Source organism: Mchenga conophoros, linkage group LG7 (assembly GCF_057382185.1).
Source record: "Mchenga conophoros isolate Kocher_MC1m ecotype Shallow Benthic linkage group LG7, M_conophoros_male_GT1.1, whole genome shotgun sequence".
NCBI lineage: Eukaryota > Metazoa > Chordata > Actinopteri > Cichliformes > Cichlidae > Mchenga > Mchenga conophoros.
In genome coordinates this window covers 58,347,357-58,366,228 of record NC_140532.1, presented here as the reverse complement: position 1 = coordinate 58,366,228, position 18,872 = coordinate 58,347,357, and the positions used below count along the sequence as shown (strand labels likewise).

The following is an 18,872-nucleotide window of genomic DNA, read 5'->3' as shown; positions in this document are numbered from 1 at the left end:
AAAAAAACTAATCTTATATAATAAAATTAATTATAATACAAACTATTCAGGTAGTGTCTGGAACAGAAATCTCACCTGGTAGGTAAACTTGGGCTGCAACTCATCGGAGTCTTTAGAAGTCCTCAGATCCTCGAGACTCTTAGCCAAGGCAACTGGTTGGCTCTCAGGTTCGTCCAGGCACCCAAAAAAGTCACCAAGCAAGTTGAGATTGGAGAACTTCTCATTGACTGGGCTAGGGGGGGCAGTATGACTTTCTGGTGGCCCAAAACCAGTATCATGACTTTCTATCAACTCAACCTCTTTTAGTGTGTGGTACGGCTGTGGCCTGCAGGAAAAGAGATAAACCTGTTATTATAAATTCTTCCTCACAATGGATGTTATATGCACTTTTCTACTCTATTTTTCTAGCGCTTATGACAGCATTTCTCATTCACCATTCACATACACATTCATACAAGCATTTTTTCTATATCTAAGTGCTTTCTATGCAAGATTCACACGCCGATGAACACATATCTTGTCAAAGGATACTTCGACATGCATACAAGCAGGAGTCTGGGATAAAACAACAGACCTCCAAATCAGTAGATGACCTGCTCTACCTTTTCAGCCAATGACTTTAAAATAATTTAAGTTTGGAACATTTGCCCTTCAATGTTTTTGACTTAGACAGGCAGAGTTGGAGAACTTCATCATACTGGTTCAAAGAATCATGGTACAAATCAGATATTAATAGAAATTAATCATATACAAATTTTTTTTGTTTATTTCAGTAGATGCACTGCTCTACCTCTATCACAGCCACCACTCTTAAATTGCCCCTCCATGAATGGCCACCTCATTGTTTTGGAGGGATCCCAGGAGCCATGTTGTCAGGGGCAATTTGCCCCTAGTCAAGGCTCCCAAGGCAAATTAGTACTGGGTAAGGGGCCAGACTAAGTGTGATTTAAAAAACAAACAAACCCTATAATAAACCCCTATAACAACGAAATCCATAAATATTACTCAGACCAGGGGTCGGCAACCCGCGGCTCTTTAGTCCTTTTAGTGCGGCTCCGCGTGGTTTGGGAAAATAAATTAGAAGTATTTAGCTGAAGTGTATTTTCTTTATGTTAGTTCATTTTTAACTTGTAGTTCTAAATTGGAAGATTATTGTGATATTGAAATATAAAAAAAAATTGTACTCTATTATTTTTTCATCGCTCAAAATAAGCGTCACACTGGCGGAAGCCGGTATGCTCGCCGAAACGCCGTGCATTTATCGAGACTTTCAACCCCAGGTAGGCCAGTTATGGATCTTCGGATCCACATTATGTCAGCAGCTATTCGCCACCGTGAACTATGTTAAAAACAAACACCACTCATGCCTCACAGATGACAGCTTACAGTCCTGCGTAAAGATGAAAGTGACTTCGTACAGCCCAGATCTGCAGACGCTGTGCGCAGAGGTTCAGGAGCAGAAGTCCCATTGTAAACATACCACGGCAGACCCGACGATGTCTCCATGAACACGCTTTTCAGCATCTCTTTATTGACCACTTTTCACACACGGTTGCTGTACGCATACAGCCGGCTGTAGCTTTGCAGCTCACAGCCCGACACATACCAACAACAGCATAGATAGCACAGACGTAAAGGCGGCGTGGCGTGATTGCGGGTCCCGCTCAGGTGCGTCCGCCTCCCCTGCAGCGGTGCTGCAGACCACGCCCTCCACACACATTAACCAGGTAAAATACATATTTAGGCAGAATTTTGCAAATCTCTATTTTTCATCTTTTAGCAGCATAGTGCTTTTTTTTCCAATTATTTTTTAAAAGTCAGGTCAAGGCTCCAAAATCCCAAAGGCGATATAAGGGTGGCGGCTCACAGTTTTTGTTTGCTGGATTCTTTTAGTTCAGCTGGGTGTCTTTCCTTTTGTTATATTGCTTTAAGAGTTCAAAATGTGTTAATTACATTAATAAAATGTAATTTTCTCTGTAGCACTTCATGGATTTCATAAGCAACACACCTTAGTTGTTCACACAAAGCATAAAGGTAAAAAACAATATATACAGTGTTATCTTCATTTTAGATGTCAAAAAGTATTTGCGGCTCCCAGTGTTTTCTTTTGCGTGGAAACCGGGTCCAAATGGCTCTTTGGGTGTTAAAGGTTGCAGACCCCTGACCCAGACCATAATTATGGGGACCCCACCCTAGAGTCAGGCATAGGGGAGGGGCTCACTTGAGAGCACCTGGTGCCTTAACCTATGGAGCCTGCCCAGGCTCAGCCTGAATGAGTCACATAGGCCAGTCCTACCATAGGCCCACCAACTGATCTGTGGCTGGAACAATAGGGGTCTGCTGTTTTTTTCGTTTCTGCTTTTTCATTTTAACCTGTTTTGGTCCCTGGATGCTTAAACTTGCATGGCTTTGAACACTTCACTGTCTCTAAAAAGCCTGGAGTAGAGGATTGGGGAGAGGAAGGTCAGGCCATCTCTGGTTAAACAGCTGATCCAGGTAATCATTACAAATTGGATGGATGGATAGATGGATCAACGGAGTATAATAGTACTAAAAAAAGCATCTACAGTACTAAAAAGACATGTTAACATAGAAGTAAAAGAAGAGCTGTGCTTATCACTGTACAGTGATAAGCACAGCATCGTCACCTCTTGGATTTATTTTCCTAGTTGGTTGGGAAATTTGTTTGTGAAGTTTCCATATTGTTACCCTGACTTTCTCCCAAGTCTGAAGATCTGTATACTTACAGGTTTTTTTGTTTGTTTGTTTTTTACAACCGTAACGCATTTTACTGGTATACATTTCATTTCTTTAGAGATATTTAACCACCATTAGATAACATCTCTGGAGTAGGTTGCACTCACAGGGATAATTTTCAATGGAAGAGAAGTCATATGATCTGTGGAACACCCATTTGTGATTGGTCAGATGCTTCCCACACCACCCCTTTCACCCTTGAGTTGATAACAACCCTCAACAACATATGACCACTTATCCTTGTCACCAATTTTCCACCCCAATAATTGAAAGATATCCTGGGTATGTTGAACTTACTTTAGATCCCAGGTTTCATAAGCCCGTACCAACAACATAACATCGTTTTGTTTCCCTAATCGTACTAATTGTACAAATGTCCCTATCCAAGAACCTATCCAAATGTACAGCTTTAAAAGTAGCTATGCACAGACATGCCCACAATTACTGAAAGAGAAAAGGAATAAGAAAGGCTTGTTGATGAACCAAACAGTGCAAAGTCAATCAGGGAAATGCATACAGAGGCGACCACTCAAAAGGGACCGAGAAGAAAAAGCTGTCAGGAAACCCAGAGATGGACTCATTGTCGTATTGGAGCTCATCTCCAGACGAATCCTCAGACAGAAAGACTGTGTAGTGACGAGTAGGACGGACAGGGCTACAGTGACAAGAGGAAAGACAACAGAAAATACACAGTTCATTACACAGGGGGCAGAAAGCAAGAGGCACATTAAGAAGAGAAATTAGAAGAATTAGAAGTTTTCTAGTTGATTATTGATTTGAATGGGCAAAGAGTTTGTTGAAAAAGAAAATAATCCAAATTTTTGGCACTCCTTCAAGTAAATCCTTAATTTTTTCTCATTTCCAATGATGCAAATCTTGTTCCTGTAATGGTGCACACAGCTTCTGTCCTATTGCTCCATCTTTATGATGTCAAAAAGGGGGGATGTACTTATATAGGCATCACAGAAGTCCCTTCCACCTAATGTTCAAAATATCTGTTTACACAGTGTAGCCAATCAGAAGAAAGGTGGTTTAAAACAGTTTATTTCAGACATAGGGGCTAAAGGGCTGCACCAACGCCCATCACAAAATGTATTGATTTGTCTGAATTGTGAGTGATGCACCAAGAGGCAATTGAAGGGAGTCTGATTTGTGTCTAACTCAGTACAGCAGTACAGAACAACTGTTTCACCATCATCAATATCTTTCAGTGGTACCAAACAAACATTCCAATTATACTCTTAGTCGAGTCGCTTTTGACCAGGATATGTTGTTCAATGCGCCATGTTAGACAAATATGTAGGACTGCTTTCTTCAATTTGTGTAATCTCTCTAAAATTAGAAATATCCTGTTAACTTAAAGTCCTCATGGTACCCTATTATCCCAATAGAGCACTTGGTTGTCAGGCTGAAGGTTTACCTGTGGCTCTTAGGATATTTAAAAGTAGAATGGGAGGGAGAGCCTTCCGGTTGCAGGTCCTTCTTCTGTGGAACCAGCTCCCAGCTTGGATTAGGGACACAGACACTCTCTACTTTTAACATTAGATTTAAGACTTTTCTGTTTTGACAAAGCTTATAGTTAGGGTTGGATCAGGAGGCCTTGAACCCACCCTTAGTTATGAGTTATTATTAATGTCTGGCTCTCTTTCACAGCATGTCTTTTGTCTCGTCTATCTCCATTTACCCCCACCGGTCGTGGCAGGTGGATGCTGAGATTATATTATCAGTTTATATGTGGATTATATATGGAGACCCATTTTAATATGATGAACTTAGAAGTGTCCAGGTATGTTGATTGTAGATATTAACAAGGTTAAAGAAACCCCCATGTTTTTTGAATCCTTTAGGCCCACAATTTATCCACTGCCTTTTCCAACAAGGGAACATTAACCTTATCTCTTGACTGAACAAACTCAAAAACAGTGGAATTTGCTGTTTACAAATAAAGTATGCTTACTGGTCAATGCTGCTTTCCAGACTCAGATTGCTGCTTGGTCTTTTCAACAGCACTGGTGGCCGAGCCTGTGGACATGACGAAATAGGAGAGAAAGGAGAAATTTTAATGTCAGAAATACAAATAATGTACCACTATCTAAAGAAAGATAGATATAGATTGTTATACATATATTGTGTATATATACAGTGGCTTGCAAAAGTATTTGGCCCCCTTGAACTTTTCCACATTTTGTCACATTACAGCCACAAACATGAATCAATTTTATTGGAATTCCACGTGAAAGACCAATACAAAGTAGTGTACATGAGAAGTGTAACGAAAATCCTACATGATTCCAAACATTTTTTACAAATAAATAACTGAAAAGTGGAGTGTGCATAACTACTCAGCCCTCTGAGTCAATACTTTGTAGAACCACCTTTTGCTGCAATTACAGCTGCCAGTCTTTTAGGGTCTGTCTCTACCAGCTTTGCACATCTAGAGACTGAAATCTTTGCCCATTCTTCTTTGCAAAACAGCTCCAGCTCAGTCAGATTAGATGGACAGCGTTTGTGAACAGCAGTTTTCAGATCTTGCCACAGATTCTCGATTGGATTTAGATCTGGACTTTGACTGGGCCGTTCTAACACATGGATATGTTTTGTTTTAAACCATTCCATTGTTGCCCTGGCTTTATGTTTAGGGTCGTTGTCCTGCTGGAAGGTGAACCTACGCCCCAGTCTCAAGTCTTTTGCAGACTCCAAGAGGTTTTCTTCCAAGATTGCCCTGTATTTGGCTCCATCTATTTTCCCCATCAACTCTGACCAGCTTCCCTGTCCCTGCTGAAGAGAAGCACCCCCAGAGCATGATGCTGCCACACCATATTTGACAGTGGTGTGTTCAGAGTGATGTGCAGTGTTAGTTTTCCGCCACACATAGCGTTTTGCATTTTGGTCTCATCTGACCAGAGCACCTTCATCCACATGTTTGCTGTGTCCCCCACATGGCTTGTGGCAAACTGCAAATGGGACTTCTTATGGTTTTCTGTTTTCTGGCTTTCTTCTTGCCACTCTTCCATAAAGGCCAACTTTGTGCAGTGCACGACTAATAGTTGTCCTATGGACAGATTCCCCCACCTGAGCTGTAGATCTCTGCAGCTTGTCCAGAGTCACCATGGGCCTCTTGGCTGCATTTCTGATCAGCGCTCTCCTTGTTCGGCCTGTGAGTTTAGGTGGACGGCCTTGTCTTGGTAGGTTTACAGTTGTGCCATACTCCTTCCATTTCTGAATGATCGCTTGAACAGTGCTCCGTGGGATGTTCAAGGCTTGGGAAATCTTTTTGTAGCCTAAGCCTGCTTTAAATTTCTCAATACCTTTATCCCTGACCTGTCTGGTGTCTAAATCCAATCGAGAATCTGTGGCAAGATCTGAAAACTGCTGTTCACAAACGCTGTCCATCTAATCTGACTGAGCTGGAGCTGATTTGCAAAGAAGAATGGGCAAGAATTTCAGTCGCTAGATGTGCAAAGCTGGTAGAGACAGACCCTAAAAGACTGGCAGCTGTAATTGCAGCAAAAGGTGGTTCTACAAAGTATTGACTCGGGGCTGAGTAAATACGCACACCCCACTTTTCAGTTATTTATTTGTAAAAAATGTTTGGAATTATGTATGATTTTCGTTCCACTTCTCACGTGTACACCACTTTGTATTTGTCTTTCACGTGGAATTCCAATTAAAATTGATTCATGTTTGTGGCTGTAATGTGACAAAATGTGGAAAAGTTCAAGGGGGCCGAATACTTTTGCAAGCCACTGTGTATGTGTGTATATATACAGTGGTCCCTCGCTATAACGCGGTTCACCTTTCGCGGCCTCGCTGTTTCGCGGAACAACTCTTTCCAATAGCTTTAGCTCATAGCTCATTATCTTTTCCACTCTATAGTTACTACAGCTCCGCCCATTACCTTTGTTCTGTTTTATGTCATGTTTTCCAGTCACTGTGTATTTATATACCACTCTGTATTTAATATTAGTTACTATTAATCTCTGGCTATCTTCCACAATGTGTCCTTGTCCTACCTTTCTCCCTTTACATTTTTTCCTCACTGACCAAAGTTCTTGCTCACAGGGGGGTCATCTGATTATTGGGATTTTCTGTTTTTTCTCTGTATTATTGTAGGGTCTTTAACGTACAATGTAAAGCACCTTAAGGCAACTGCTGTTGTGATTTTGCCCTATATAAATAAAACTGAAACTGAACTGAATTCTTGAAAACTGGGACCAGTACACTTCTTCTCTGCTCTTCAGACTTCCTTTCACTTTGAGTTAATCAATCTGGTTAGTCCATTGCCCTCTCTTCTATACAACTCCATACTTCACAGGACTTTTTTTTCCTGTGCCCAAGTGCTTTCAAACATTCACATACAGACTCAGACTAATGGATCCATCAGAGGCAATCCTTAGTAGATCCCTGATTCCATCATTCAAACAACCTTCCAATTTGTAAATGAACCACTTTGCCACCCATAAGCTGTTTCTTAGATATTTGCAATGAATAGCTGTACAGGTGTACCTAATAATACAGCCCATGATTGTATATAGTTTAAAAAAATAATTACACACGTCAGCTTATCTACTCTGGAACGTAAATATATAGATAGTGCTTTGCGAGCACATTTTAATCTTTTTTTTCCAAATTTAAATAATTACAATATACAATATCAGTCTCATATTTTTGTACTGGGAGATGCAATCAAACATAATGCTACAAACAGAATAATGCTATTTTAACACACCACATTTAAATCCCCCTTTGACATAGCATTTCAGGTGTGCTATGACATAAGTGTTTCATATGAAACGTTTTTAGCGTTTTTACATTGTCACATCCTTTTTGCCCACCTGTCCCAAGTGCATAGTGACTGGCCGACTGTCTTCCCAGTTTTGCAGTGACCTGTTGCTTCTAGCTGCACCAGTGGAGGTGGAAAATCCTGCTGTGCTGTCATCATCAGTCACTGCTGACCCCTCAGTGGAGAGTCCATTCTCTGCTTGCTCCTGCAGTGGTGGGGGGGGGACACAGGAAAAAGAAAAGTTAACAAAGGTGAAAGTAGTGATGGCAGAGAAGGAAAAGAAGGACAGAGGCTGCATGCTGTGGCTGGAAGGCCATAGGGCCAAAAATGACAGATTAGGGAAGCCATCATTATAATTCATGATTAAAACTCCCAAATGATTCAGAGCAGGAAAACAAATCAATACCTTTTGCTTCAACCGACTCTTGACTTCTCTGATCCTCATTTTTGCATGGTCCTTGGCCTGTTGAGCACATAAGCACACATAGGTCATTGCCATTGTGAATGTATTTACATCTTCTTATGATTCTTACATTTCAAAGGAAAGTTGAGGCAAGTCTCATCTACACAGTGAAACTATGTAAATAAGAATAAAGGTGCAGAGTATCACCCACGTCGACACCTCATGCTCACAGATCCTTTATACTTTTCAGAGGAGCTCTGTTAATTAAACCTTGAAACAATATAGCTTTGTAACACACAAGGTTTGTTGCTGATATGGTTGATCACCATGTTAGCTCATATTGTAACACAGGGGATTAATATTAACAGCTGATACATGGAAGAAATTTCAAAAGTCACTAAAGTGCTCACAAATTTATAAACTGTCTTCATAGCTGGGTTTGCTTTGGTCTTCACTGTGTTGAAGATGGCTCCACCACCTTTCTGCAAAACAAACAAAATTGTTATATATTTATATATATTACGATTAATTTTTAGTTGAACCAGTATCATCAAAGTTCTCAAACTCCAATCAAAATCCTTAAAACCAGTTGAAACATTAAATTAACATTAGCCCATCAAAGTTTCTGTCTCAAAAAGGAGAGGCGGGTGTCTACTAATCTGAAGGTCAATGGTTCAATCCCAGGCACCTGTGGTCTGCATGTTGAAGTATCCTTGGGCAAGATATCAAAAAATCAGATTCCCCTGATGCACACTTGAGTGTATGAATGTTAGGTTAAAAGTACTTAGGAACAGAAAATAATTTGCTTATATGAAAGTACGGGTGAATGAGTCTTATGGTAAGAAAGCACTTTGACTCCTCAAATAGAGTAGAAAAGTGCTATATAGGTACTAATCCATTTACCATTTTGTTAGCAGTGATTTAACCAACATGGAAAAAACAAGGGAAATGGTGTCTTTCCCAGTTTGCAACAATTTTTAATCTTTTATTCAGAGTGTTATCAGTGTCATTCTGCATTATGTGATACCCCACATACAAGAAACCTGTTAAAGCCTCTTAAAAATGTTACTCATGGAAATAACTGGTGATATGAAATAACTATTGAAACGTCACCAATTTTCTTTCTTTCTTTCCATAGATTTTCAATTGGTCAGGTAATTGGTTGGGCCATTCTAGCAGCCTTGTTTTCTTTCTCTGAAACCAACTGAGAATTTCCTTGGCTGTGTTTGGGACCATTGTCTTGCTGAAACGTCCACCTTAATTTCATCTTGGTATATGGTATTGGTATATTGGTATTTCGTTATCTTGGTATATGCAGCTGATTTTTAATCAAGAATGAACCAGTCATTTGTTTCATTTATCCTTCCTTAAATTATATGAAGTGTGCCATAATGAAAAACAGTCCCATGCCATGATGTTCCCACATCCATCATCAACCTTTTGACTTCAAAATATGGTGTGTATTATGGCAAAAACATTCAATTTTGTTCTCATATGAGATGTTTCTTGTGTGACACCTTGGTAATGAGACATCTTTTTTTATAACCCATCAGTTAGGACAAAAACAGCTGATATTATTTTGCACTAAGTGGCAGGTTTTTAACTACTGATGAATTTCAGCTGGTGTCATGATTTTGTTTTCACCTCCCTTTCGTCACCTGCTTGGTTCTTTTTCCCTGCGTTATTTCGTATTATTACACAATTTATGGACATTGTGTAATAATCTATGATTTGATTTCTTTGCATGTGTGGATTGAATGGATAGCTACCAACATCTGGTGAGAATTTTATGCCAACAGCATCTTTAGAAATATATTTATTTAGAAAATTGGTGATGTGTTCAATACTTATTATACCTGTTGTATTTTTATTTTTATATATTAGCACCTACAATTATATAAAGCACTGAAACACATAGAACAAAGTGAGTCGAATAAAGGAGTGAATGCAACATAACATTGTCTATTTGCAGAATCAGACAACACGATGTGTTTATACACATCCGCATTTAATCATTAAGTATTATTAATCTCCGGCTCTCTTCCACAGCATGTCTCTGTCCTGTCTTCATCATCTCACCCCCAAGTGGTCTTGGCAGATGGCCACCCCTCCCTGAGCCTGGTTCTGCTGAAGATCTCTTCCTGTTAAAGGGGAGTTTTTCTTTCCCACTGTCACCAAAGTGCTTGCTCGAGGGGGAGGGTTCTAATTGTTGAGTTTCTCTCAGTTTTCTCTGTATTATTGTAGGGTCTTTGCCTTATAATATAAAACACCTTGAGGCCACTGGTGTCGTGAATTGATGCTATATAAATAAAAGTGAACTGACTTGAAAACTTGGTTATCCAATATGACAATGATCCCAAGTACACCACCAAATCTACAACGGCATGACTGTAAAAGGAAAGAATGAAGTTGCTGCACTAGTCAAAGTCCAGGCCTCAACCTGACTAAAGCACTCTGTGTAAATAAAACCTGGAATGTTGCACAAAGAAATGGGCACAAATTCCAAAAGAGAGAGGCTGAAAAATTTATACAGAAAACAATTATTTCAAGTTACTGCTAAAAGTGGCTATGCAAGTTATTGAATCATGGGATATATATAGTGTTTTTCACACGTTTCGACAGAGATTTGTGCTGGTGTGTGAGACCATGACCTAACAGCATAGCAGATAACTGAAACAATATTTCAAAAATTGATACAATTGCCAAAAAAACCTACATGTTCAACCCTCTGGAGCCATTTATTTTTAAAATTAATTCCATTAGATGCTGAATTTTCAAAATTTCCATGATTTCTATCTTAGCAAACAGCTGTTGTCAACAGATGGGTAAAATTTTACTCTTGATTTATATGCTTTTGACTATAAGTAAAATATATAATTTAAAAACTTCCTGAATGCTTCTTTTTCCTTCTAACAAAACAAGATAATTGAGATGACATATGTTTACATGTTTCAATAATATCTACAGCTGCAGAGTGCAGTGCAGGTTGAGGGATTACCCTCTTAACCCCTTTGATTTTATGGATACAACTTGGTTAAGAAACTAATCTTAGTATTCAGATGTGCTTACCTTTACAGTGAACAACCACTGGTGGTAGGTTTTGTCACTGCCTGTGGGGGAGAAACAAAAATACACAGCATCAAGCAGGTGGAATACTGGATACTAGATGAGGAAATTTCATATCCTATTACAGAGCATAAATAGTATTCCAGTGTGAATACTGACCTGCATATTCACTCATGTTGATCTCCTCCTCAAAGATGTCACTAAAACCTTCGCCTGAGTTCAGCAGGTCTAAGCGGCCGTCAATGAACTGCAGGTCAAACCAAAACACATGAGCCAGCAAAAGGAAGCTTGTGTGTGTGCGTGTGGCCTTTTATAGTAAAATGTATTTATTTTTATTTTATCTTTACACTTTCACAGTGAAGACATTGTGCCAGTACAGGTAAAGGTTAGTAGGCTAATGTTTAGTGTTAGGCACAGAGACACAGTGAGGGGTGTAAGCATATAAATACCTGTTTGAATAACTGCAGCTGAATGGCATTCTGAAGGAACTGTCTCATGGCACTCGACCGATGGTTTAGAAAGGTTTCTTCATTAAATGTTATACGTTCTTCCTAAAATGCAGAAAAAAATACCAACTGTCACAGTACTTTATAATAGTGTATAACTCAGGGATGTGAAAAAAAAAAGTTTCACATGATGCCATAATCACATTGTTTTCTTTTTCACATCACTGCAGTTATAAAGTAGTGTCTTACATAAAGGAGCAAAGAAACCAAATTTAGTCCATCCTATGGTGACTGACATCTGACATTCCTTTCGAGCTCAGCCCCTCAGGGTTTAAATGCTTGGAATTAATACTACACGTACTTTGCCTTCACAGTTTTCTGAAAATTAGAGCCCCCTGCTATCCCTTTGTCACCAATAGGCAGGACTAATGTTATCAAAATGAATGTGCTACCCAGGTTTCTCTTTTTATGTCAGGGGAAATAGTATTCCCCTATTTCTGTCCAAACAGTTTTTTAAGTCCTCAGACCAGATGGTTTCTTCTTTTCTGTGGAAGGGCTCTCTCTATCCGGTTGTTCAGTGATGACGCGACGAATCCTACTTCCGGGTCTAAAGTAGTCTGCGTTTAATATGGCTTTTGTGTTGTTAACATGTTTAATGTTATGTATTTTCTTCTATTTGATCTCAAAAAGCTCCTAAAACAGTCAGTGATCACTGTTGACCTCCCTCGGCTTTTATTACCGCTAATCATTTATTTAAGCTCAGTTTTTAAAACCTTACGATGTAACTACAGCCCAGCCCATGCAGCAGTATATGAATGACTAACCTCGTATTGTGGATGGATTATCTCAGTTGTTCTCCTGGCTGAAGTTTGGTCCTTTTACAGCATCCTGCCATGCGATTACATTTGTTCCTGACCACCGAGAACACTCACATTAACTTTTATCGAGTGGGAAAAAAGTTAGCTTGTTTATATTATGCTAACATAGCTGTGTCGCTAGCGGTCACGTAGCACATCATTATATACCAGCTAGCCCAACTTCAGTAACCCTACAAACGTCACTGCTGTTTAGTTTTCTGTCTTCATTTATGCTGGAAGTGATAGCAGAGCTGTACGTTTTAATTTGTTTCCAAAACCCCACAGTCAGGACATGCTATATTGTATTTAGATAGAAGCTAGCGAGCTAACTCCCTGCTAACTTCTAACTCCGTTAAATGTCATAAATTCCGTTTTCATGGATGCCTGGATGTTAAACTCAATTGTTACACCTGGTAGAGCAGAACGCTGATCATTTTATTAAAGATGAAAGACTTTAGACAGTTTTTCAACTCTCAGTAATCCCATAGTGATCGTTTGATATATGGACCTGCAGCGGAGTTTAGACCCAGACACGGCTAGTGACGTCAGACTGAACAACCGGATTGCAAAAGTTCACCTCTAATGGGGATCTTTCCCTACCAAAATTTTTGATGTATTACTGGTCTTCACATACTTAAACGTAAATTCACTTACTGCCTAAATTCACCAGATCTGATTTGGTGTAAACTTGAAATTCAATTTTCCCACCTTTTTCACCCACCTCTCTTATCTATTATTAAACTTCTTCTAAATCTTCTGTTACTTTAAATCCCATAGTGCTCTCTACACTTAAGATTTGGTCTCAGTTTAGATCTCATTATAAATTCATATCTTCCTCTAGCAGAATACTGTTGTTAAGAAATCGTCATTTCCCCCTGCCACCACCTATGCCGCTTACTTGATCTGGCATAAAAGAGGCATAAAAACCATGCAAGCCCTTCACAAAGAGAATGTCTTTCTTAGCTTTTCAGAGCTGTCCCCAAAATTTAACCTGCCTCCTTCTCACTTGTTTCTCTGCTTTTAAATTAGACACTGTATTTCATCACTGTTTCCAAATTTTCCAAATTCTCCCTGCTGACCCACCATGTGTTGACCTTCTGGTTCTTAGGCCTAATCAGAAATTAACTCTATCTAATATATATCATACACTTATGGCGACTGAATCTGACTCATCAAGTAAAATCTGAACTGCGTGGGAGCGTCAATTAGGTGCTGAAGTGTTTGAATCATGGTGGGATAACATGATTCTCGCCATACTTTCAAGTACACCATGTGCTATGTTATGGCTTGTACAGTTTGAAGTTTTAAACAGTCAATTTTCCAAATTCCCATTTATCTAAAATCTTTCCTTCAGTTCTAGATCAGTGTGACAGATGTCAAACCTCACATTGTAACCTAAGTCATATGTTTTTCTTCTATCCAAGTTTGCACAGATTCTGGAGTGATTTCTTTTCTGTACTTTCAGGACTTTTTGAAATCCAGATCAGAAAAGACCCTCTAATTGCCATATTTGGAGTTACAATGACACCTCTTAACTAGGGGTGCAACGATACACAAAATTCACGGTTCGGTTCGGTTCGATACTTTGGTGTCACGGTTCGATATTTTTTCGATACAAAAAAATGTTCATGCATTTTTAATTTGTCATTTATTAAAATTATAAATATATATTTTAACTCAAAAGTACAGTTTTTAAATTTAACCCTAACCCTTGTGCGTGTTTTTTATTTTGACAGCGAATGCGCACCTGCGGACCACTTATGTGCAGCCCTGGTTATTTAGCTCATCATATCGCAGCCACAGAAATTCTTTTGTCCATGAAACCATAAAGCTGCACTTTCTTTTTGCCTTATAGTCTGATTTGTCATAACTTCTCCGTTTTGTGGTAAGCTTTTCTTTGGCTGTCACTTCTTCACCCTGACCTGTCTTATTTGGCTCAGCAGAACTGAAATGCTTTTACACGCTCACTCACATAAGCTCAGCGATTCTCTGCGCGATCAACCTCTCACATGTGTAAGCTGCGGGAGATTTCACTTGTCATGTTTGCATAGTAAGCTAACGATTAATAAGACGATGTCAGAGGAATTGGTGCACAAATTATCATCACTCACAGATCAGTGCTGTCGCTCTCTATACACAGTTCGCACGATTGCAAAGTGAAAGCAAAAAAACAAGCGCAAATTCAAACGCGACTTCAATATGTCACATATTGACAGTGGCTCACCGATGCCAATGACATAATTACCCAGCTACATTTCTGAAAGAATGCAAAAGCATTGACATATATTTTTCCTACAATAGCCCGACGGGCAGGGAAGAGAAAGATTTTGGTAGCCCGACTGAAAAAAATCGCTAGCTCCAGGACGTCGGGCTAGCGATATTGCAAGCCCTGTATCTGATTGAGGAATCACTCATCTTTGGAAAAGAGAGTTTATTACAGAGAAATGGCTCTTTCCAAAATAAAAGCTATACTATCCGCTTCTTCTGGGCTATATTCTCAGCAGCATAAGGAGAATCATGTGCTAACAGCTGTCTAAATGACTCGGCTAAAGTTAGTAGCATGCTTGCTTTTTTTTGTCTGCTTCCACTTGTCTTTGCACTAGGATGATGTCGGCGTAAATGTGCAGTCATATTCGTTGTGTTCCCACTAGTGCTTTCAGGTTAATCTCGTTGAAATGACCTTAACGCCACAACACGGCAAATCTCCGTTAACGAGCTACCGCCGATCACTCCGTGCATGGGGCTAGACGGCCAACACGTTAACGAGCTAACTGCGCTAACACACTAGTTCACACCAATGTAATTGAGCATTGCATGGCACATCCAACATACTGTTTTACTTTAGTCCATGACTCGCTTACCTTCAGGGTCATACGTCACATGAAAACCAAAATAATTCCAAACGCCAGATCTGAATGAGGTTCAATTTGCCTGTTGCAAGTAGAGCTTAACTTCTGTCTCGCTAGCTTGCCCTGCGCTCTTCCTTCTGACTATGCTGTCTGTGTTGAGCGCTCAGTGGATCTGCGCTCGACAGTGCAGCCTAGGCGGAGTAGTCGAACACAGATTCACTGAGCGCTCAACACAGACAGCATCGTCAGAAGGAAAATTGATAAAAGAAATTACAAATGTTGTATTGTTCGATACATATGCGTACCGAACCGAAAGCACTGTATCGAACGGTTCAATATCGATACGAATATCGTTGCACCCCTACTCTTAACCTATCTCCCAGCAAACTGAGATCTTGGTTTTCTTTTCCCTTCTTGCTAGATGCTGTGACTAAGTTGAAAAGATTTGATATTTATTATTATTTGATTTAGTCACAGCACCCCTCCCTTTTTTTTTTTTTTTGCTTTCTGTTCTTGTGTTCGTATGACGTTTTGCATATTTTAATATGCTTGGAGAAATCTAATCACATATAAGATGTATATAATGTGTACAAGCTTGTATAACATCTTGACAAAAAATAAAAGAAAAATAAAATCTGAAGTTAAAGTTAGGTAAATGATGACCATAGACACTATAAAACAATTATATTTTATATCAAACTTCTATACTGTCTATGATGATGAGGACTTTCGTTCTTCCGCCTCATTTTTTTTAAAATAATTATCATGAGTACCACATGTTCATATTCCTCAGTCCACTGGGTTAAAATGGAGACTGCACTTTATCTACTTGTAGCCACAGTGAATTGTGGTAATAGAGCACAATAGATGATGGCTTCAACAGATCAGCACTTCCTGCCTCACACCCAAAGCAGACATGCTGACTGAAATTTGCAGTGCACCGTCCAGTTTGGTAAGCAACGGCTTTAATACGTGCAAGAAATACCTTGAACATTGACCTTACTTGAATGGTCCTGTTACTTAAACTAACAGTTTAGATTGCAGCAGTTTGAGTGCTTCACATATTATATCTTTGCTCCATTCATGGGTGTGATCTAGTTCGTGCACTGACCGACTCAATCTGCAGCGCACTCCTGTAGCTGCTGAACAGAGCTGCCTGACTCTTGAGGAAGGCTCGAGCCACACAGTCTCCTGTTGTTGCTGAAACCTTCTTCAGTCGACTTTTCAAAGCAGAAACCTTAAGGTATAAAATTTAGTTATTAGAAAACACTTTCAACCTGGAATGGTTGCTCAATTTTTATAAAACTGTTTCTCAACAGGATAGCAGTCCTATAGTTCCTTACCACATCATTGGGAAGGCTTTGGAGGTCATCATAGGGGCTTTCAAGCATGTTTGTATCTACATTAAGGACCACCACATCATCCAGAGCCATCCCTCGAACTTTCTACATGCAGTAGAGAGAAGACATGGCATAATACCAAGTGTCAAAATACACAAAGATTTCTGTATAGACGCCAAACGTTCAAACAACTAGTTCATACCAGAGAAAGAATGACTGAAAACAATTAACTTTTTCTACTAAATGCCAGTTGAACACACCTACCTCCATTAGGCTGGAGTGGACTCCAATGAGGTAAGGCATCGGGGCACTGGGGGGGAAAAAAAGCCACACATAGCTATAAATGAGCTAATAGCTTGGTTGTGTAATCTTAACACTGGTTTTCAGTCTAGTTGGCAGGCACTTCCACAACCTATTAAGATATTTTTTCTCATTCAACTCCAGAAACAGTGTGCAAGAGATGCTGCAATTATTTTGCTGATTGCAAGATCATTCAAATTTATCAAGACAAAAGGTAAACATTGAGGAAATTAATTAATCGATTAAAAAAAGGAGTCAGACCAAAAACATGAAGGTGTCTTATTGAAATATGAACTATACTTTACATATAAATTATATTCTGCAGATCGCATTTGAGTGTGCCTTGGCACCATGTGTTTTACCATGTAGAGAATCTGGAGTGTAGATGATGCCCAGTACACTCACCAACAGTAGTCTAACAGATGCTGAGGCAAGACAGGGATGTAAACATGTTGCCAGTGCATTGGAAATAACATGGCTGCAGACCCATGGACACAAGCTGTTAACTGTGAACACCCAAAGAGATGTTTTGTTTTTTAGACAATATGCAAACTGCACCAGAAAAACTGATTCCAAAGTGACCATATAGACCAAAGTGCTGGTCTAGATGGGAAGTAACCAACACAAAATTAAACTATGGTCCCATTAACTTCCAGAAAGATAGAATAGGGTCTAGGATGAGTGCGCTGTGAAGACGATACCCTAGGGCAGACCTTCCCAAAGTGTGGGGCCCGCAGAGCCATTGCGGGGGGGGGGGGGGGGGGGGGGGGGGGGTATGAAAAGGGGAAAAAAAACAAAAAAAACAATGCTTGGACACTGCTAGCACGGGGCTCCCACACAAACGCAAAGCGGGAGGTGAAGCAAACCAACTTCCTTCCGACCCAAAGACTAGAAAATATGGTGAAGCATATCTTCTCTTTGGTTTCACCTGCACAAGTGCTGAGGTAGGTCTCCCCTGCAGAATTGGTTTCCCCTGCATCGGGAGCTGGGCTCTCCAAATCACGGACAAACAGTATCCCACATTCTTGATTTTTAGTTCACAAACACTTCTTGCAATGACTAACTACTCCTGACATTTTGGAGAGGTTAGCTCTTTATACAGAAAAGTTACAGCGGGATACAAATAATATCAGGCTGATCCTACCACGATTTGTTCCCCCTGTCTAAATCACGGACAAACAGTATCCCACATTTTTTGATGTTTTTAAACCCATTTTGCACAGAGAGGCATTTTTTGAAAAATGTATTGACAGCAATGTTGAATATTATTACACAGGAAAAAACAACTACACGTAAAATAAGCACATCGTGACGCCTCTGCCTTTCTAAATGGAGGGACAGTAACTGTGTGTGTATGTAAGCGTGTAAAACCTGCAGACAGTCAGATTAACAGTATTTTGTCTCTATCTGCCATTCTGCAATTCATCTCATGTAAACAATAACGTGGAGCACAGCTGACATGAAAAAAGGCACAAACCTTTGACGTTGCGTGACCAGCTCTGTATTCCTCGTCCACACGTAAACGCAAAAAAGGAGTTTTAAAAAAATCTCAGTTTTCGGTGATTAAAAACGCCGTTTACGTGTGGACAAAACAGCTGCGTTTTCAAAAATACCCGTGTAGGTGCGGACGCAGCGTAAAAAAGTTAGTAGTTTATTTTCTTACTACCTGTAATTTATTGCAGATTACTTGTATTTGCTTAATTGTTTACTAAATGTTTGAGGTGTAAGGGGGGGGCTTTGTAAAACAAAGGGGGGCCCAGCAAAAAAAGTTTGGGAACCACTGCCCTAGGGTACAGTATCAATCCGTTTTACATTCAGACAGCAACTGTGAAAATACAGTTCAAGTCTTCAGAACTTCAGACTGAAGCCTTGAAATTTTCAGACCTATAATATAGAGACATATTAAAGACTCAGGCTGTAATCTCCAAGTTAATTGTTTTGGTCAATGTGGTTTCATATGTCCTCAATGGACAATTAGGTTTATTTTTATAAAGATGAATTCACAACCTGTCCACTGTTTACTACACTTTTTATCCAGTGATAAATAGGATACCTCTGAATTGTAAAAACA

General features: G+C 39.6%; 1 protein-coding gene across 2 annotated transcripts in view; it reads right to left on the bottom strand.

Moving 5' to 3' along the window:
- Positions 1–18,872, bottom strand: part of dennd1a (DENN/MADD domain containing 1A) — a 41,073-nt gene that overhangs the window by 3,543 nt on the left and 18,658 nt on the right. Inside the window, exons 10-22 of one of the 2 annotated variants that reach the window (XM_085280458.1) lie at positions 17,207–17,307; positions 16,766–16,811; positions 16,505–16,606; positions 16,273–16,398; positions 11,459–11,560; positions 11,169–11,256; positions 11,013–11,053; positions 8,354–8,425; positions 7,947–8,003; positions 7,593–7,745; positions 4,715–4,779; positions 3,275–3,412; positions 76–325 (exon numbers count right to left, since the gene is read on the bottom strand). In XM_085280458.1, coding sequence (XP_085136584.1) covers positions 76–325; positions 3,275–3,412; positions 4,715–4,779; positions 7,593–7,745; positions 7,947–8,003; positions 8,354–8,425; positions 11,013–11,053; positions 11,169–11,256; positions 11,459–11,560; positions 16,273–16,398; positions 16,505–16,606; positions 16,766–16,811; positions 17,207–17,307 — 1,341 coding nt within the window. The remainder of the gene's footprint in view (positions 1–75; positions 326–3,274; positions 3,413–4,714; positions 4,780–7,592; positions 7,746–7,946; positions 8,004–8,353; positions 8,426–11,012; positions 11,054–11,168; positions 11,257–11,458; positions 11,561–16,272; positions 16,399–16,504; positions 16,607–16,765; positions 16,812–17,206; positions 17,308–18,872) is intronic. The other variant, XM_085280459.1, reaches the window with a different exon arrangement.